Raw genomic sequence first — 21825 nt, forward strand, 5'->3', positions numbered from 1 at the left:
CGGTGCAGTAGAGGCTGGTATACATTAGGACGTTCAGTCCTGCAGTCATGAAGGTCTTCACTATTTCGGCATCTGTCCACGGACTGTTGAAATCCAATTGGGGTGGCTAGAGCGTCCGGAATTAGACGCCTCCGTCTAAAAAAATCTTGGAATCACATTTCAAACCACCTCCATATGTGGTTTGGATCCGATTTGCAAAAATCACATTTCATGTGTTTTTTTTTTCTTTCCAATCTGGGTATGTCCAAAAACAATTTGGGCTGGCAGTCTGAACAAGGTCTCAGTCTTGTAACAATAATTACACTCAAAAGTTAAGGTGTGATTGACTACCACTCTTGAAACTTTGCCCAGAAAGCCACTCGTCTCTCTCTCACCATCTGTACTTCTGTTAGTCCCTATGCAAGAGATTCAGTGTTGCTCATAACATATGAACACAATGCACACGGCTCCATCTAGCCATTGTGTTTAGTGTGGCACTGCAGGGAAAATCTCATCATGAGCAGCTAATCCATTAAAGCTCCTTTGTGTGTTTTCAATGCTAAAATACATGAAAAGAATAAACCAACATTAATTGAAGTACTCTGCTCACATTCCCAGTTAAGCCAAATTTTTATCGGATGAAAAAGACTGATATGAAGGGGTGATGGACTATTTGGCAACATTCCTAAAATATCCAATTCAATAGCCAAACAAGTATGCGTTGTGTTAATATTCATACTGCAGTTGGCATATGCCAATGATGACGTGATATAGATAGATCTCTCTCTGGCTCTCTATAGAGCTGCCGTGTTTGCCAAACAGTCTCCTCCCCTTAGCTTGTAGCATAATGAAATTCGTAAGCAGAAGGGTGGTCTTTACAACAAGATTCAGAACAAAACACCAGTCTTTGTATTTCAAACCAAACTAGTAAATTAAGAACCCAGATCGAATGTGAAAAATAACAGACATGAACTGATAATGTTCGATGGTGTCTCACCTTATACTTGGTAGATAACTCTGACAGCCTCTGTTAGCAGTGGAGATGATGGAGAGGTCAGTGGCTGTCTCAGTACCAGGTTTGCTGGATGTGATGATGCAAGTTTGTTCCTTTTCTCTCAACCAGGTCAACGAGGAATCAGAGCTTTATTTGTTCAGGATGAACTTCTGCGCTCCTGTCTGGCACTCTCCCACGCATTCTCTGTTGCCATAACTACTGGCTTTCCAACACACTACATGCACAGGTAGGTACCTGCACACATACATATGCACTTGACACACAGGTATATTTATTAGTGCTGGGCAAGTTAACGCATTCATTAATTAACGCTGACAATTATTTTATCGCACGTTAACGCATTTTTTAAATTTATTATAATTTTGTTTTTATTTTTAATTGAAAGACAAGAGACAATACATATACATAACAACAAGAGGATGACAAGAACAGTGGGATAAAAGCCAGCAAACTGTGTGTGTGTGTGTGTGTGTGTGTGTGTGTGTGTGTGTGTGTGTGTGTGTGTGTGTGTGTGTGTGTGTGTGTGTGTGTGTGTGTGTGTGTGTGTGTGTGTGTGTGTGTGTGTGTGTGTGTGTGTGTGTGTGTGTGTGTGTGTGTGTGTGTGTGTGTGTGTGTGTGTGTGCCTTTTGAGATGGGGAAAAAATAATAATAATAATAACAAAAAACAGGTAAGTATTTTTACCATAACAGACTGTTTCATGTTTATCGTTTTGTATTAGAGATATGATGTCCCTTCAGGGTTGCCGTAGAGAAAAGGCGACTTCCGCTTCTGGTCGAGGGGGGGGCAGAAATAAAGAGAGAAGCTGCACCAGCTGTTGCTCTCCCTGGAGACTACTGGACATCGCTGCGGTAAAGTCAGCAGACACTTACATTTTAGTGCACCTATATGCTGAAATTCACGGTAAACTCATTCAAACGGCACAGATCGGGAGCGAGCGAAGGACTTTGAAAGTTAGCGGAAAGATTAACGTGAGACAACATCCAGTTTCTTCAGACGAACATCCGGTTTTCAGAATAAGATGCCAACAAAGTATGAATTATATTCACATTAAGTATAAAACATGCTACCTGCATCTCGTGAACCAAATGGTATTGCCCTTTTGTTCATATAGCAGTACTTTTAAAATAAAAGTGCGCAATACACTACTTTTGAATTCATTATTGAACTTTGCCATAACAATGCGATTAATCGCAAAAAATCCATGCGATTAAATATTTTAATTGTTGCCCAGCACTAATATTTATATACAAAGCCATGCAGTGGTTCTCACACTCCTTTTTAAAGTATTCTTTCAACACATTATCCTAGTCCCCGTTTATTTGAATTGCTTGCATCCTGATGCATAGTTAATTGTTCAGAATGTAACTTGTGCCACGGTTCTGTTTGGTATCACGCCCATGGAGAATAACTCCACAGGTGAATGCTGGCTGATGAGAGAGCAACAGGCAATTAGCAGTGAGTCCGACATGTCTTGACAGCTCAAACTGCCCCAACCAGAGGTGGAAACAAGCTTGAGTGGCAGACTTTTACATAAAAATGAACGTCCGTCCGTTACGTTCAAGCCCTTGCCAAACGGGTTGACGCATTGCTAGTTAAGCCTATCGCTGCCAAGGAGAGCTCTCTGTATTTCACAGTGGTGTCCGTAGCGACTTTCCTGCACTAACAGGGGGATCAGGGGATCGGCCTCAGGAGTGCTCTCTTCAAGTCTTCCCATGCAATTTTAACGCAGAGTTTCTTTTTTATCTGGAGCATCCACTCCAGATAGCTGCTTCTCTGTCGCTATGGTTTCTCCCACATGGTTTCTCCCATTACTCTCACTGCCAGAAGGGGGAGACAAATGTTCTGCTCTCCAGCTTTAAAGTCTCAATCGCAAAGATCTCCGTTTGTTCTCATTAGCTACACCCATGGCGGTAAGTGGTAATTGCAGGGATGTTTTTTGATCAACCTTCCCAGAGAGCCGCTTGTGATTTTTGCCCGGATTGTCGCCACAGACACCCAGTTTGTAAAGCTGCAAAAGCAAAAGGCTTTATACCCAATCTCCATTGTGTTACCTCAATCGGTGACAGATAGTGACTGAACAGATATTTATTTAAATGAAAATCTTTCCCCTTCCCCTTTAGTCCCCCTGACGAGACTGACGGCCCCCCTGGAGCCATTGCCATGGCGACCATGCTGCTGTCGCTAGGGAAGCGGGTGACAATGGTGACTGACAGGAGAGCCTTGGAGATGAACCGGGCCATCATTGATGAAGCTGTGAGGACAGGTGGGGAAGAGATGGACCTCAACCCGCCGCCAGAATATGTTAACGCCACTGAAATGTCATTCATCATTGCTCTTGAATTGAAATTGTTTTGTCTTGGTTTAATAGTCTGTGATACCACCCTTAGGTGTGCTGAAAACTGCAATCCCATTGGTCACATTTGAAGACAGCGGCCCAGACTCTGCACTACACTTCCTGTGTCACCATGGAGACCCCAGCAAGCCCAGGTGAGCTGACCTGTCGTATGTGTTTGCAGTAAGGACGAGGACACAATAAAATACCCTTTATTGTGAAAGAAAGAAAGAAAGAAAGTAAACCTTTACTTGTATGTGAAAATTCAATCTTTTCACTCTGTTGTTATTTATACACATAAAGGCACAAATATATGGGACCTATACACGTGCAGGAGGGATGGCAGAGCGGGGGGAGGGGGGCCATCAACAGATGCCCCGAGCAGTTGGGGTGTGGGTGCTTACTGGCATCCGCTGCCAGTCCACTCTCCATACTTGGTCCGTACAGGGACTTGAATCGGCGACCCTCCGGTTCCCAAGCCAAGTCCCCACTGACTTGCGTTACTACCAACCCAAAAACTACTTCACATCAGGACTGATTCTCTAGAGCAGTCTGGGTTGGTTCGATTAGTGTCCTTGGTATAGATAGTTGTTAGTGATCACACTGCCATCTGGTGTAGTCGGCATTATTTAAAACATTGAGTCTTTCAGCTTTAAGAGTGTAAATGCAATGTGCTTGTCATGTTTAATACCAGGTACGACCACCTTGTGGCGATAGAGCGCACTGGACGTGCTGAAGATGGAAATTACTACAACATGAGAGGAGTAAACATCAAACATCTGGTGGATCCCATTGATAACTTGTTTATTGCTGCCAAGGATATACCAGGAATAATCACTACAGGTAGGTAACACGTATTATTGTTAGTCGTCTTCATAATGCATACTTTTTATTACTCTAATTTCGGGATTTAAACTGCAATTAATTATGGAACACTCATGTTGATGATTTCATAGCCTTTCAAAGAAAAATACAGACTGCGTGTTTTTCCACTGTTAAAGCTCAATTTACATATTTTACTAGCACAGAAAAGCCAGAATTATGGCCCAACATATGTGTGAATTATTCTCACTTCTATTGTCACATATTAGTATTAAATATGAACATAAAAAAATCTCATCATACTGTTTCATTTGTTAAAATTATTATTATTAAAACCAAAAACCCACTTACTCCTGGTTAAATTATAAAGTCCATCATATTCTTTGAGTGAGCAACGAGTTGTTACTTAAATCACCTCTATGGAAAATCCAACTCATACCAATGATCTTTCGTAATAAACGTTTTAAACTTTGGCACGATAGAGGGATAAGGTAAAGTTATGGCATCTTTTTCATGTCTTTTGAACAGCTAACAGAGAAACATGATAAATTCAACAAACAGCTCTTTTGTTATTTGCTCTATGTGACATGCTGAGTAAAGTTATTGATGCACCGATCCAATTAGATTAGGAGCTCTGTCTCCTAGGAGATGTAACAAACATGAAACTAAGTCAAAGTTCCAGGAAATGTGTTGATATAAATCTCTTGCTGTTTCCAGAAAGTGTATTGCATTAACTTAGCCGTCAGACTCAGTCAAGCTCTCACACAGTTGGTATATTCTTCTAGAAATGATTATGATTATTTCTGCTGTGATACCTGGAGCTCTTTCACCAGAGATGAGCTCGTAAACATCAGGGGAACAACTCCAGCGGACTTACTTCCAACTTTTCTGTTAACTTCTGTGGAATTACTGGACATTCTCGTCAAAGGTGCTCTCACCTTAACTCATGCAGTGAAACGCCGTAGGAGAGGGAAACGGGCCGGCGCGCTTGTGCGTCTCCGCTCACGTGGATTTCGCACACCGCTGCCGGGGATATTTCTCTCCAACGTCCGCTCACTGTGCAACAAACTGGACGAACTTCAGCTACTGGTGGGGAGAGACAGAGACTTTTCTTCATCCTCCGTTTTGTGCTTCACTGAGACCTGGCTCTGTGGATCGATACCGGACTCTGCGCTCCAGCTGGCTGGCTTCCAGCTGTTCAGAGCGGACCGCGACACAGAGCTCTCCGGCAAATCGAAGGGTGGAGGAATCTGTTTCTACTCCAACAGTGGCTGGTGCAACGATGTGACAGCCACTGTTCTCCTGATCTGGAATCCTTCATTATAAACTGCAAACCCTTTTACTCCCCCCGTGAGTACGCTTCATTCATTCTGGTCGGTGTGTACATGCCGCCGCAGGGTAACGTGCAGGAAGCACAGCGGACACTCGCCGAACAGATACTGTGTGTGGAGCGGACCAACCCAGACTCTTTAGTTATTGTCCTTGGTGACTTTAACAAAGGAAACCTCAGCCATGAACTCCCCATAAGTACAGACGGTTCATTAAATGCCCTACCAGAGAGGAGAACATTCTAGATCACTGCTACACAACTCCCTCCAGGTGGGGACGGAGTGCCTACCTCAAGCGAAGGAGTTCAAGTATCTCGGGGTCTTGTTCACGAGTGAGGGTAAGATGGAGCGGGAGATCGACAGACGGATCGGTGCGGCTGCAGCAGTAAAGCAGGCGCTGCACCGGACCGTCTTGGTGAAGAGGGAGCTGAGCCGGAAGGCAAAGCTCTCAATTTACCACTCGGTCTACGTTCCTACCCTCACCTATGGTCACGAACTCTGGGTCGTGACCGAAAGGACAAGGTCGCGGCTACAAGCGGCCGAAATGAGCTTCCTCCGTAGGGTGGCCGGGCTCAGCCTTAGAGATGGGGTAAGGAGCTCGGTCATCAGGAGGGAGCTTGGAGTCGAGCCGCTACTCCTTCGCGTCGAAAGGAGTCAGCTGAGGTGGTTCGGGCATCAAATTAGGATGCCTCCTGGACGCCTCCCACTGGAGGTTTTCCAGGCATGTCCAACTGGGAAGAGACCCCGGGGAAGACCCAGAACACGCTGGAGGGATTACATCTCCCAGCTGGCCTGGGAACGCCTCGGGATCCCCCAGAATGAGCTGGAACATGTTGCCGGTGAGAGGGAAGTCTGGGTCAGCCTGCTTGGCCTGTTGCCACCGCGACCCGACCCCGGATAAGCGGAGGAAAATGGATGGATGGATGGATGCTACACAACAATCAGCAGGTCCCTCGTGCTGCACTGGGATACTCTGACCACGTCATGGTCCATCTGAGTCCTGCTTACAGGCAGAAATTAAAGCTCTGTAAACCTGTGGTGAGGAAATTCAAGAAGTGGACCAGTGAAGCTATGGAGGATCTTCGGGCGTGCTTGGACTGTACAGACTGGGATGTATTCAGGACTGCTACCAACAATCTGGATGAGTACACAGAGGCTGTGACTTCATATATCAGCTTCTGTGGCCCTGTCCACATTACTCCGTTTTTACTCCGTATTTGCTACGTTTACACTGAGCGGCCACACTACGCCGGAGTTTTGGAGCACCCTAAACGGAGGAATCTGAAAACTCCGCCGAGGTTGGAGGTATTTGAGAACTCCGGGGTTGCGTTTGCGTGTGGACGGTCGGATACGGATGTGCTTAGAAAAAATTACGCCCACACCCGTGTTCGCTACTGGATTGGTTCTTGGCAACCATGACGTCTCCGTCCCTGATTCGTCACACTCACTATCACGTGACCCGTACCCGGAAGAAAACAAACTGGGCTACCAGCGATTCATTTCAACATGGATAACTAATTGCAAGCGTTGCTGCTAGCACAACAGCTACATGATGTTGCTGCTAGCACAACAGCTAGCAGCAGCTAGCAGCTGTTGTGCAGTAAAAGTCTGCATTTCTGTGGAGGTAGCAGCTGTTATTGGAGTGATTAGCGAGCGGCGTGACCGTCATCAGCCCTATGGAGCAGCTCGTTGTTTTTAGATTCTAATGACAAGACACGCTGCACTAACGTTTTACTTCTTCCGTTTGGTAGCCTTGAGAGACCTTAGTCTGTAAGTATGTATTTATGAAGCATGAAAAGATGTACGTAGATATATTCTATTCGCGTGTTTAGTATAACATTTGTGTTGTATTAAATGCTAATCGCGGTTAGCATTTCTCCATTGGCAGTAATGTTAAAATTAGCTTAGAAGCTAGCTAGGCGGACATGTTACATGCTGGCTATATCATGGATTGTTGTTTTGTATTCATGTAATGTGTATAGGGACAGTTTGTAAAGCCATATTTCATATTGTGTTTCCACAGTTTTACAAATAAGAAAGATTCACACTGAAGTCTTGAAACTCTTCTATGGATTCCATGGTCTTTATTTCACGGATCTACTGTTAGCGATCTGCTAAGCTTTCCTGCACGAAGCAAGAGCAGAATAGAGTGAGAGACGTGTGTTGACTACATTGATGGACCCATATTCTAGTAAACGTTTACGTGTAAGTGTTGATTTTAAAGTAAATTTGATGTGAGAGAGAGAGATAGACCCGCACCGCTGTAATGCTAATCGCGGTTAGCATTTCTCCATTGGCGGTAATGTTAAAATTAGCTTAGAAGCTAGCTAGGCGGACATGATGTTCAGAGCTACTAGTGAGAACAGACATCAACAACACGGAGGAAACGAATGAGAGACCACATTGATGGACCCATAATCTAGTAAACGTTTACGTGTAAGTGTTGATGTTAAAGTAAATTTGATGTGAGAGAGAGAGATAGAGAGAGAGCGAGAGACCCGCAGCTCTGTAACTACGTCTGAAAAATAAAACTTCTAAAACTTTCCACGAACTGTGTCTGTTTGAGTTTATAGAGGGAGATTTTAGAGGAAGATCTTAAGTATCAAATACAACCTTTCATTATTAAAGACTACTTTATTACTCTGTCGTATTATTTTTTTTTAACTAAGCAAGCAATCCACTTCCTGTTTAAACCGTCACGCGCATGCCCAGTATACGTTAATGGTCACGTGCTGTCCGCCTTCGAAGGCTGCCATGTGGACGCAGATCAACTCGAGAATGATGCTGAAACTCCCGTGTGGACGGAGATCGTTTCTATTTGACAAATCTGCATCCAAGGAGAAACGGAGTAGTGTGGACAGGGCCTGTGAGGACAGCTGTGTTCCATCAAGCACCAGGGTGAGTTACAACAACAACAAACCCTGGTTTACAGCTGAAGGATCAGGCATTTAGGAGTGGGGATAAGGACTTGTACAAAGAGGCAAAATACAGGTTTAGTAAGGCGGTGAGAGATGCTAAACGACTGTACTCTGAGAAACTGCAACACCAGCTCTCAGCAAATGACTCTTCTTCTGTCTGGAGAGGCCTCAGACAGATCACCAATTACAAGCCTAAAAACCCCCCATTCATGAATGACCTCTGCCTGGCAGACGAGCTGAACGAGTTCTACTGCAGATTCGAAAGACAATGGGACAGTCCTGCCTCTGTATCACCAATCCCAGCGCGCCCCCCCCCCCCCCCCAACCCCCCTCCCCAGTGACGACTCTCTCTATTCTGGAGAGAGATGTAAATAGGCTTTTTAAAAAACAGAACCCCCGCAAAGCAGCCGGCCCAGACTCTGTCTCCCCCTCCTCCATGAAGCATTGTGCTGTCTCCGGTGTTCACAGACGTCTTTAACACCTCCCTGGAGACATGCCACGTACCAGCCTGCTTCAAGGTCTCCACCATCATCCCCATCCCGAAAAAACCAAGGATCACAGGACTCAATGACTACAGGCCCGTCGCCCTGACCTCTGTGGTCATGAAGTCTTTTGAACGCCTTGTCCTGTCCCACCTAAAAACCCTCACTGACCCACTCCTGGACCCTCTGCAGTTCGCCTACAGAGCCAACAGGTCTGTAGATGACGCAGTCAACTTGGCCCTTCACTTCATCCTCCAGCATCTGGACTCCCCAGGAACCTAGGTCAGGATCCTGTTTGTGGACTTTAGCTCTGCTTTCAACACTATCATCCCGTCTCTGCTGCATGACAAGCTCTCCCAGCTGCAGGTGCCCGACTCCACCTGCAAGTGGATCACAGACTTCCTGTCTGACAGGAAGCAGCACGTCAAGCTGGGAAAACACGTCTCAACCTCCCGGACCATCAGCACCGGCTCCCCCAAAGGCTGCGTTCTTTCCCCTCTTCTCTTCTCCCTGTACACCAACAGCTGCACCTCCAGTCACCAGTCTGTCAAGCTCCTGAAGTTCACGGATGACACCACCCTCATTGGACTCATCTCTGGTGGGGATGAGTCTGCCTAGAGGTGGGAGACTGACCATCTGGTGACCTGGTGCGGTCTGAACAACTTAGAGCTCAACGCTCTAAAGACAGTGGAGATGGTTGTGGATTTCAGGAAGAACGTAGCCCCACCTGCCGCTATCACCCTGTGTGACTCCCCCGTCGACGCTGTGGAGTCCTTCCACTTCCTGGGCTCGACCATATCCCAGGACCTCAAGTGGGAGCTGAACATCAGCTCCATCACAAAGAAGGCTCAGCAGAGGATGTACTTCCTGAGGCAGCTGAAGAAATTCAACCTGCCAAAGACAATGATGGTGCACTTCTACAGAGCCATCATTGAGTCCATCCTCTGCTCCTCCATCACGGTCTGGTACGCTGCAGCCACAGCCAAGGACAAGGGCAGGCTGCAGCGCATCATTCGCTCTGCTGAGAGGGTGATTGGCTGCAATCTGCCCTCCCTCCAGGACTTGTTCACTTCAAGGACCCTGAAGCGAGCAAGAAAGATTGTAGCCGACCTCTCTCACCCTGGACATGATCTGTTCGTGCCCCTTCCATCTGGCAGGAGGATGCGGTCCATCAGAACCAAGACCTCACGCCACACAAACAGTTTCTTCCCGTACGCAGTCGGGCTCATTAACAAAGCCCGGGTCCCCCACTGACTTTGTCATCCCCAGGACATTTCCTTCTGGTCTCTCCCCTGCACATCCCTGTTTCTTTATTTAAACACACTCATCACTTTTAACATTTCACTTACACTTCACTTGTTTTACAGTCCTGTTATCTGTTTTGTTGTGCACTTTATTTTATATTTTCTTGTAAATTTTAATATGTTTCTATTTCTTGCACTGTGTTGATTGTTGTTGATAGTTTAATGTTATTGTTTATTGTTAAATGTTACGCACCACCTGCCACGACAAATTCCTTGTAGGTGCAAACTTCTTTGGCAATAAACGGTTCTGATTCTGATTCTGAATATGTCTGTTGCTCACCTCTGAATTTCCCTATAGCTCATCAGATGTTCCTCTCTCTGAGCCTGCAGGAATCGGTGATGGTGGTAATGAGTTGGGGATGGGCAAACTGAAGGAAAAGGTGAAGACTCTGATGTCCAATGGGAGTCTCATAGCCTGTGATGTTCCTGCTGACTATGCCATCACTGCTGGTATGGACTCGCCATCATTATACTCGTGCAAATTTAACACCGCAGATTATACGGCTGCTGTTGTTATGGGTGCATTACCACAGCACAGATATGCTTTTAATACATGTAATGACTGTAGCATCATTGTTACACTGCTCCTGCAGGTTACATAATATGCACTCTGAAATTCAGGTACACACCAACAGGTCTACATGCAGAATGCATGTACAGTATGGCAAACATACACACTGAACACCTGGCCTCTCCGTAACCTCCTTGTATGTGGTCTGAGAAAAAGCCCATGTCAAGTACCAAAAGTGGTTAGAAAGTTCCACAGGGGAGTAATTATATTATCTCTACGCTAATCTTTTATTAAATGGAGACGTGAAACCAAAAAGAGGAAATAATCAGGAAATAACACACAACCTTTTGTGGGGCGTAAGTAAGGTCATGTGCTGATTATGAGACATTGGTCCTTGGGCACAGACATACAAAAGGCCCAACCACCTGACCTTCGTGTGAGCAAAACACACAGACTTGCCAGATGTTCAGCCTCTTTTTGTAGTTGTGTTGTGTTTCTTTGTGTAGGCGTTAGGCGTCTCTCCGTGGTTTTGTGTCTCTTTGTGGTCATTTTGCATCACTGTGTCGCTTTGGAATTGTTTTAGTCTTTTTAGGGCCCGAGCACCGACGTAGTCGGAGCGGAGGACCTATTGTTATTCTAATGTTTATTAGGGCCCGAGCACCGACTTAGTCGGAGCGGAGGACCTATTGTTTTTCGTATGTTTATTAGGGCCCGAGCACCGACGTAGTCGGAGCGGAGGACCTATTGTTTTTCGTATGTTTATTAGGGCCCGAGCACCGACGTAGTCGGAGCGGAGGACCTATTGTTTTTCGAATGTTTTTTCTTATTCTTATTCTTATTTTTGGTGTTTCGTCGCAAAAAGGAGGCGCTTGGGATACTGGGAATTTTGTGAAATTTGGCACGCAAGCCAGAATTTGCGAAAATTGCAGTCTGATTGGGGTGTCCAGCTGCGTTATGAAATATTGGCTCGATAGCGCCCCCTATTGAGTAGCCCCAACACCGGGTTTCACCTAGCTGTATGAAATTTGGTAGGTATGTGGAACATGATGGGATGTACAAAAAATCCTCTTGGAATTTTTCATTAAACCAAACAGGAAGTCGGCCATTTTGACTTTTATGACGTTTTTTGACCATTTCAAGGCGTCATACTTTAATGAACTCCTCCCAGAGATTTGACCCGATTGACTTCAGATTTGGTCAGTATGCTCTTGAGACCTTGGCAGTGAAAAGTTACTCAAAGATCAAAAAGTTATCGAACAATGTGTCCGTGGCGTGGCGTCAAAAAAACACCATTCGCCATGAAACAGGAAGTTGTTGTAACTCGGCCGTACATTGTCGAATCTGCTCCAAATCTCTCATATGTCATAACATCCTGACCCGGAACACATCTATATGATCATTTAGAATCATAGTAATAGCGCCACCTAGTGGCAACCGGAAGTTGTAAGTTGTGTACTTTGACATCCTGCTCCTCACAGATTAATCAGATCCCTCTAAAATGTTGTCAGAACAGCCTTAAGACCTTGATAATGCTTCATTGTGAAGATTGTAAGAAGTTGTTGAAGGGCGGCGACGTGGCGGCTTGGCGAATTTCGATCCTTCGCCATGAACGAATAAACTGATGTAAGTCAACTCCACATCATCAGATCTTTACCAGATTTCACATGTTTGATTAGACTCCAGGCCTGAAGACATCTGCAGGCCAATTTTGAATCATAGTCATAGCGCCACCTACTGGTAACAGTAAGTTAAAGGCTTTATACTTTGGCTTGTTTCTCTTAGTAGGTAAATCAAATCAACTTACTTCCACACAAATGTAAGAAGTTCATAATACCAGTTCATGAAGCTTTTGATGTTTCGTCCAACGCCGTTGCCATGGCGACGCAGTCTTCGCCATTAACAACGAAGGTCATTTTGAGAGGCTAAAAATGCTCGAAACATAAGCAAACTTGGCAAGCAGATTTAAAACCCAAAATGTAGTTATATAATATGATTTTATTGGTTCAGAGTGGCAAATCGGCTCAATAGCGCCCCCTACAAAATTTAGACGAAGCAGCCCTCTCTGTACGTTTCACATAGATTTACAAAATTTGGTAGGCACATGTATCACATGTGGACTTAAAATAAAGTCTCTTGGGACCATGCTCTAAACCCAACCGGAAGTCAGCCATTTTGAATTTTGAATGAATTTCTCGTGTTTTTTTTCCATTTCCAGGTGCTGTACTACGAACTCCTCCTAGGGAATTAATCCGATCAGCTTAGAATTTGGTCAGAACAATCTAAAGACCTTAGCGATTAAAAGTTACTAAAAGCTTTAGGTTTCATCGAACGACGTGGATATGGTGTGATGGCCATTTTACATGGTTCGCCATCATCCATCAAGCTGTTGTAATTCGACTGTACTTTGTCAAAACTGTCCCAAACTTGACATGCTTGTTGACTGTCATGGCTTTAGGACTTCTGCATGCCAATATTAACTCAGTCATCACGCCACCTACTGATAAGCACGGACGTTAGCAGGATTATATAATTACAGCGGCCCAAACACTGAACTTATTGAAAGGGTTTGTGGGCGCACCATGAGAAAAAGACTTCTCTGATCTAAATATGTGCAAATTAAGATGCTTGGAGAGCAAAAGTTAGATAACAGTGGTTCTCAAACCATGTCAGTGGGCATTAGTGGAGTTGAACCCCATCCCAGTAAACTGACAGTCTGTTATGTTACAAACACTGAAGCACATTCACACACATTCATTTTCTTAATGATCTTTAAAGGCTTACATTTATGATTGTATTGGATGTACACTCAAAACATTTGAGGCTTAAGACCTGGCAACATGATCTTGCTACGCTGCTGGTTTACGCAGGAAATATCTCACTCGTGCACGCAGAGTGTGATGGACACAGAAATTCATGGCCGCGTCACCCAGTCCTGCCAGTACCAGGAAATACCGTTTAACTCGTGCACGCAGTGTATGACGGTCACAGAAATGCATGGCCAGAGTCCTGCTAGTACCCTCGACGTGCGTGAAGTTGCGAGGGCCCGATCAATGTAATATGTTAATTGTAGTTATTTTTGTCTCTAGTTTTTCCCATTTTCGTAGTCATTTTGCGTCTCTTTGTATTTGTTTTGTGTCACTTTGTATTTGTTTTGGTGTTTCTTTTTTTTGTCTGACATTGTTTTGCTCCTTTTAGTAGTTTTGCATCTCTATGTAGGTGCTTTGTGTCTTTGTAGTCATTTTGTGTCTCTTGTTGTCGGTTTGTGTTACTTTGAAATTGTTTTGGTCTTTTTGTTGTTTTTATATCATTACTCATTGAGAACCACCAATTAGGCTTTGAGAAAGCAGTAAAATGCCCTAAAAAAATATCCTTCTTTGTTTTGCCAATGTCTGTGGTTTACCTGCCTTCTCCCACTCTCACCAACGTCCTTCCCTCCTGAAGGGGTGTCTAACTGGGGAGGATATGCTGTGGTCTGTGGGCTCTATCTGCTCCACACCTGCCCCTCCCACCAGCGATACAGAAAGAAAGGACTGGGTTTGGAGAATACAATCCCCCAAGAACAGCTCCAGGACTGGACTGCTAACCTGCCATCTGTGGACAAGGTGACACACACACGCGCACACACACACACACACACACACGCCTTTCTAAATAATCTCTTGAATAAAATGTCTTTTTGAGATTTCCATCTGCTTTCTCACATCCTCTTAATAATCAATGTTGTCTGTTTTTAAGATGTAAATCATGTGGAAAGCAAAAAATATATCTTCTTGATTTACATAATACTTTTTTAAAGCTGAGAGTACAAAATTAATCTACAGTAACTGAATTCCACAGGAACTATTTCAATTTGATTTACTCTGAAGTAGTAAACTACAAATAATATCTATCATTCATGTGTCTGTTCTCAGTTTGAGAATGAATTATTAAGATGAGTTTTACTGAAGCATCACAGAATGTCCCTATTCCACATGGGTTTACAAGACACCACAAATTCATAAAAAACAGATAAATATTACAGTACAACAAAAATATTACAGTACAACAAAAATATTACAGTACAACAAAAATTACTAAATAAATAAAGGAAATTACAAGTTATATAATCATATATAGTTGTTACATACAAATTAAAGGGTAAAGACTAAATGCAGTCCTTTTTATTGCTTTTGAAATTTATTCATTAAACTTAGCTATAAACAGTATTTTTTGGAATAATTTAATATGTTTAATTTAAAAAGTAACGCCCAAAGTGACGAACCCACAAAACATTATCACAACTCTGCAGTTCCCATCAGCTCTACAAAGTCTTAAAGCCTCTTTTACCTTATTTGTGGGGGGGTTCTGGCCTGCATACTCTCATCAGCCTCATTTCCAGCAGCAGCAGGCAGCTGTTTTGAGTAAAGCCCACCGTACACTACCTGCCCAGCACCAAGCAGTAGACAAACTAACTTAGACTAGCTGGTGTACATAAGCGGCTATTTTCCTCAGAAGTCGGTGGAGAAAAGGAGAGTGAATACCGGACATTTGCCAAAAGGCAAGGGATACAGCTCCAAATGAATGCTAATATAATGCACCGTTTCCACTGGACGTGTAAGCAGGAAACTGTTTGCTTACACATTCGCCATGAATATTGTGTTTCCAATAAAAAACAATTGTACCTATGGTACATCTCTAGGACTGGCTTTTACACACACAAACACGCTCTCTTTCTCCTCCAGGAGGAGTCCATCCTTTCCACTCTGGTGCGTTTTGGGATAAGAAGTGGGAAAACTGGTCATCTGGCCATGGAGGTGGATGGTTTGACCTTTCACCCCACACACTCCGACATCATCACCAGACTCCTGGAAGTCACACTAGGCTGCACCACTCCAAACCTCTAACTTTTCCTGTTTATTCTCAGCACTATTTTTTTTTTAAAGGCACAGATCAAAAAGTGAATTATCTGAGTCTGTGATTGAGTATTAACATCACCTTGATACAAGTAGCCATGTACGCTCAGAGACACACCTGAGCACGCGCACACACTCATATACAGACGCACAGGCTGTCAATGTGCCAGAGGTGGCATTCTGTTTCCTCTCTATTCAGATTGCCATAAGGAAGTGAGAGAGAAAGGACTGAATGAAAAAGGTGTGTGTGTGTGTGTGTGTGTGTGTGTGTGTGTGTGTGTGTGTGTGTGTGTGTGTGTGTGTGTGTGTGTGTGTGTGTGTGTGTGTGTGTGTGTGTGTGTGTGTGTGTGTGTGTGTGTGTGTGTGTGTGTGTGTGTGTGTGTGTGTGTGTGTGTGTGTGTGTGTGTGTGTGTGTGTGTGTGTGTGTGTGTGTGTGAGAGAGAGAGTGTGAGACCTTTCAGCCCTCTTCCTTGACTACAAAGCAAACTTCTCTCTGTCTGGCTCAGGCATGAAGGAATGAATCAGAGCTCTGACACTATTCTCATGCTTTCAGAACAACATTTTTATCAGATATACTTTGTAGGGGTGTAGTTGATTCATTGGCAGTAACTAGACGGTGGTGTGTGAATAACTGCGATGTTATGGATCTTTAGCACAGATTTTCCAACTATTAGATGTGTCACTTAAATGGGCTGTGATTTTTGTGTGCAGCCGTTAGCATGCAGACGGCTAACATACTGCACTTGGCTGCTTTTCAAAGAGTTTCTTTTGTATATAGTCAGGAAACATCTTAAAAATATTCGGCCTTAGTTTAGATGCACTACTGATGTGGAGATCCTTTGGGATGCAGCGATAGATGAACTGAACACGTCACAGAATGCTGCACAACAAGTTGGATCCAAACATAAAATTCACATGTGACCTTGATCTTCAGATGTAAATATCTGACAGCGGACTATGCCTGCAAACGCAAAAGAGAGAAACACTTCAGATGACTTTGGAAGCACACAAGTGTTTTGTCATGTCCCTGTAACACTGTACCACTATATATTTTGTGTTTTTGGACTAGTTTATGGTACCCGAATACATCCATTTACTGCATTTCAAACAGTAAACACATATTTGCAATTGCATGCTTTTTTAAATTTTAGAAATGTGATTTTATGAAGGCGAAAACTACTCGTCCACTAATTTTATTGTTTTTATTCAAATGGTTTTAAAATGTTAAACCTTATGAGAAATTATTTTAAAACCAGAGACACTGAACAACCCTTGTTTGGCAATGTATCAGTTGTTAAAATCAAACGTTTACTCCCAAACGAAGCGAGTGCAGTATCAGTCACACTCTGATGAATATTAGTAAAAACTGTAATAAACTTCATTCCTACTTAGGGTTACATTGATGATTTTATAAATATTAAATGCTGCTTATTATGCACCTTACCAAGTGATTTACTTCTCAGCAACACTCCAGTGACTGTTTATGTAGTCAGACATTCAATAAGTCTTGAACATTGTTGTACAATATTGCTGTAATTGAAGCTTTGATTTAAATGTTACTACCAGGAAAATTAAAATGTTACGTATTGTAATGTAATGTAAATAAAAAAATATGCCACTCATCTGAAGTCTGTCTCATAAATGTTTAGTTTTTTTTCTTATTTGCGCTACGGTGATCTGTTGTGCACCTTTATAGCAGTTGAGCTGGTTTTTGCCAAGTAGTACCTTTATTAGTGTATGATCAAGCAGAGGCCCATTTTAATGCACAACTTTTTAGTAGAAATAAACACATTTACAGCCTGCTAAAAAGATAACCTTGGTCTCTAAAGCTAATTTCCTCATAGCTCAGGTGTGTTTGTGGTGTAAGTGCCTTTTGAAGGATTCTTCATGCAAATATTGGACCTAAAATGCCTTGATGTGAGGTAGTTGTACACCGTCCAAGAGGTCTGTGCTCCAGTTCTTTTGGAGAGTGAAATTTAAGTTTTATTTTATTTGTTTGTTAGCACTAATTAGCGGGTATTGGTGTCTGTGCTCACCATACATGGCTTGTTAACTTAGCTCGCTGTACAGAGAGACACTCTCGGAGTTGGCTTTTGTACAGTAAGTACATTACAAACAAGCCTGTTTTAATAGCCAAAATTTGTATCCCAATTAATATCCCAGTTAACGTGAATTACAGATGCACAAGCTAGCGTTGGCATGACAAACTCTAAGTTACCAGCTAATGCTACCTGGCCCCGTCGGTCCTCCCTCTTGTCAAACTCAAGGCTTCAAATAGTCCACTAACCAATAGGTGACATCACAGTCACCTATATCATCACTACGCCCACTTATAAGCAGTCTGTGTATGATGGAAATGACAATACCTTTGTTTGTCTGATAGGGAACTAGCTTTCTCAACAAGGCAATGATCAATGAAGCGCATCAGTGAACTATGACCACAGGATGCATACAGTTCATATTAAAACAATATTTTAAAAGGTGCAAACTGTTGTCCGCATGCACAACAAAATGGGACTCAATATTGAGCCTTGGGGCATTCCCTTAGTTTTGTTTAGTAACATTGACATAATGCCACTTGTTAAACACTACACATAACTTACATGCTTTCCATTTCTGACTAAGCAAGACATTTCAAGAGTAACTACAAATGCAATAATATTTTTTCAAGAAATTACATTAATTATAGTCAGAATGTGCTGTGTGTGTCGCAACCAGAGGGCACAAAGGGTTATCCAGTTTGAAAAAAACTGAACTACCCTGTCCTTCCCAATCAATTCCCCTCGTCATTGTCAACATCCGATCCTTTTCAGGGTTAGCACAAGAACTACATCCGTGCAGTGTGTCCACAGTAATATCCTCATTTTATTTCCACCCTGCCTGGAGGGGCAAATGGATCTCCTGGTCATATTTGCTGCAGTTGCTGTTTCATTTCTTGGCTGAAATAGTGTTAATAATTTAGATTGTGGCATGTTCAGATGGATTCAGGTAGAGGGCAAATCGTTGTGGAGAAAGAGAAAAACACATTGGGTAATAAGATGGCATGAACAGAAAGGCAAGACACGTCACTATATCATTTTAATACAGAAAACACTAGAATTTGAATACATAAAGGTATGTAGCTTTCTGTTAAGATAGCTGCTTGTGCTGAACATATTGTTGTCATTGTTTACCAGCCTCACACAAATGTACCATCCTGCTCTTATCTACGTTGGTGGAATGTAGTAGTATCATAACTTTCATTCTAAACTTATTTATTTTAAAATAAATAAATGAGTAAAAAAAATATTGAATTAATAAAAAGCATTCAAAAGGAAGTTTAGAGTAATGTCAAGACTTGTATAACATATTTCTGTGCCTATCACATTCTCTAAATGTAATATTTCTCTTTTTTTTTTGTCAGCTGAAAATCCAAACACACTTCCTATCATGATGTTGCGCCGCTAGTGTGGAAGTAATCTCTTGTTGAAGAAAACTTCACTCAGTTTCCAAATGTGTGTAGCATTTAGGGGGATCTATTGGCAGAAATGGAATATAATATAAATAAGTATCTTCTTTAGTGTATAATCACCTGAAACTAAGAATCGTTGTGTTCCCGTTATATCAGAATGAACAGTTTATATCTACATATGGACCCAGTCCTCTCTACAGAGCTGGGCGCTGTGTTTCTAGCCAAAAAAAGACAAACCAAACACACTGGCTCAAGATGGGGCCATTTGTGTTTTTGTGTCGGCCACGTGGTTCTCCTATACACTTGGCACATGGGAGCAGTTTCAGTTGGTTGCAATCTGCAACCTCATTGCTAGATGCTGCCAAATCCTACATTCTGTACCTTTGAGCGGGTGAAGTAGGTGGGGAAGTGAGTGAATGATCTGGCGAGAAAGGCTGTGGATCCAGATGGCATCAGCTCAAGGCTTCTCAAAACCTGTGCAGACCAACCGTGCAGGATTGTTGAGCACATCTTTAACCTGAAGCTGGGGAGAGTGGAAAGCATCCTGCATGGTGTCAGTGCCGAAGACCCCGCACTCGAAGGACGTCAACAGCCAGAGGCCGGTGGCACCTGATGAAGACCCTGGAGAGGCTGGCTCTTGTCCATCTTCACCCCCTTGTGAGTCCAATAAACCTGGAAACTGGGTCGATGATGCTGTCATCTACCTTCAATGCCTTTCTCACCTGGAAAAGGCTTGAAGCCTTCAGGGAAAACAAAAGAGCCGGTGGTGTACTTCCACAGGTGCAACCACTCTCAGGTGCACCAGTAAACATCCATGGAATGGATATTGAGATGGTGGGGGTCTTTTGGAGTGTAGGGAGCTCTCCTGATGACCTTTTTCGACTCTGTGGCGGCATCAGCCATCTTTTTTGGCATGGTCTGCTGGGGCAGCAGTATCTCGACTGCCGACAGGAAGAGACTCACCAGACTAGTGAAGAAGGCCAGCTGTGAACACGTCCCACCCCATGCAGAACACTCTGAAAGCACTGGGCAACTCCTTCAGTGACAGGCTGCTTCAGCCTGAAGGAGGAGGTGTGAAGGAGAGATACCGCAGTCTGTGTTCTGACTAAGAGATACATCTCATACTGAATGTAAATGACTCTGTGCAGTAATTGCAAGAATAACATTTTTTCCAGGTCCAGGTACTAACATTTGTCATTAAAGGAATGTATAATGACGTTTTGTTTAATTGTTGGAATGCTGTTAAGCATTCCAACTATTGTTCTTCAAATCTTTATTCTTCCTTATATTATTGTTGGAATGCTGTTAAGCATTCCAACTATTGTTATCCTGTTTCTCTTTATTGTTGGAATGCTGTTAAGCATTCCAACTATTGTTCTTCAAATCTTTATACTTCTTCTTATTGTTGGAATGCTGTTAATTGTTGGAATGCTGTTAAGCATTCCAACTATTGTTATCCTGTTTCTTTATTGTTGGAATGCTGTTAAGCATTCCAACTATTGTTCTTCGAATCTTTATTCAACTTCTTCAACTTCTTCTTCTATTTCTTCCGTACGTTTTTTGCTACTTATCTCCTTCCACATTTTTTAAGCTACAGAAACCGTTCAAATATCAAAATGTTCAGCTCATTAAGGACACGTGTGCTATGACTTTTCATATTTCTAACCTTTAAACTTTATGAATTATTAAGCTTTTTGCAATTTTATTTTGAATGAGTTTCTATGGAGAAAATGTTCAAATCCTCTTCAACTTTCAAATCCTTCTACTTCCTCATACTTTCAGCTACAGACACCATTTTAACTTTAAAATGTTGAGAACACCCTGATATATTGCCGCATTATTCAGCTTTTTGATATCTTTTATACTTTTTGAACTGTCCCATTTTAACTTTTATGATTTTTTCACTCCTTTTCTGACTTTATAATGGGTGTGTATTGCGTAGCTTAGAGTGCGTGATGTCACCGCTAGAGTGAAGAGCAGCTTGAGATTCTTGTGAAAAAAAGATTTGTCTTTTGCCACTGTGTCCACAATCTTCACTCTTCATGCATAATTTCTGGATGTAGAAGTAGCTAATCTTGTCCTTGTCGCATGCTACACATGCTACTCTACCTGTGCTAGCAAGACGCTACAACTTGGTACCTGTTCCTGATTGGTCAGAACCTATCCCTAGAACCTGAAATGGATTGAAGCTATTACTGTTATCTTATGACATCATGACTGTTATCATACGACAAATGACTGTGGAATCCCACAGATTTACACATTTGGCACAGAAGCCTGTAATTGAGAGGAAAACCAACTTTCTGCTCCATAGAGACCAATGTTAAATTTTGCTTCAAAAACATCTTCCACAGAACACGGTACCCCATTTCTAAATCGCCAGTTCAGCCACATTTTTTACACTACAGACACAATTTTTACAGGATCTGTTCTTCAACTCATCCTTCCTCTCATTTATTAATATCGGAGCAATAGGAGCTACAGTTATGGGAGTTTTGAGGATTTGTTTGAGAGGTGTTTCCCTGTTTAATCTCCATGAAAAGGCTGCAAGGACACAGGTGTTTCTGATGAAGCTAATTAGTGATGTTGATAAACACACAGACTCACAGACACACACACACACACGCACTCCTCTCTCTCTCTCTCTCTCTGTATGTCTCTCTCCCTCTATCTCTGTATGTCTCTCTCTCTGTGTGTGTCTCTCATACAGTCATTCAGGTCTTACAGCTTTTTACAGGACTCCCCTCCCCCCACTCCATTTTAAAATAAAAGCCCCACAGAATGAATTCT

At 42.9% G+C, this 21825-nt stretch overlaps 1 protein-coding gene across 8 annotated transcripts in view; it reads left to right on the plus strand.

Annotated features, from left to right (window-relative positions):
• Positions 1 to 17212, plus strand: part of dglucy (D-glutamate cyclase) — a 35657-nt gene extending 18445 nt beyond the window's left edge. For 5 of the 8 annotated variants that reach the window (XM_076106942.1, XM_076106947.1, XM_076106943.1 and 2 more), the window contains 8 exons: positions 1103 to 1220; positions 1733 to 1843; positions 3116 to 3258; positions 3383 to 3482; positions 4022 to 4170; positions 10512 to 10631; positions 14134 to 14294; positions 15414 to 17212. In XM_076106942.1, coding sequence (XP_075963057.1) covers positions 1103 to 1220; positions 1733 to 1843; positions 3116 to 3258; positions 3383 to 3482; positions 4022 to 4170; positions 10512 to 10631; positions 14134 to 14294; positions 15414 to 15575 — 1064 coding nt within the window. In that variant the 3' untranslated portion in view covers positions 15576 to 17212. Of the gene's footprint in view, positions 1 to 1102; positions 1221 to 1732; positions 1844 to 3115; positions 3259 to 3382; positions 3483 to 4021; positions 4171 to 10479; positions 10632 to 14133; positions 14295 to 15413 lie in introns of those variants that run through there. The other 3 variants (XM_076106945.1, XM_076106946.1, XR_012957817.1) reach the window with 2 other exon arrangements.
• The last annotated feature ends 4613 nt before the right edge of the window (positions 17213 to 21825 follow it).

Source organism: Anarhichas minor, unplaced genomic scaffold (genome assembly GCF_050575085.1).
Source record: "Anarhichas minor isolate MPS153535 unplaced genomic scaffold, ASM5057508v1 ptg000037l, whole genome shotgun sequence".
Lineage (NCBI taxonomy): Eukaryota > Metazoa > Chordata > Actinopteri > Perciformes > Anarhichadidae > Anarhichas > Anarhichas minor.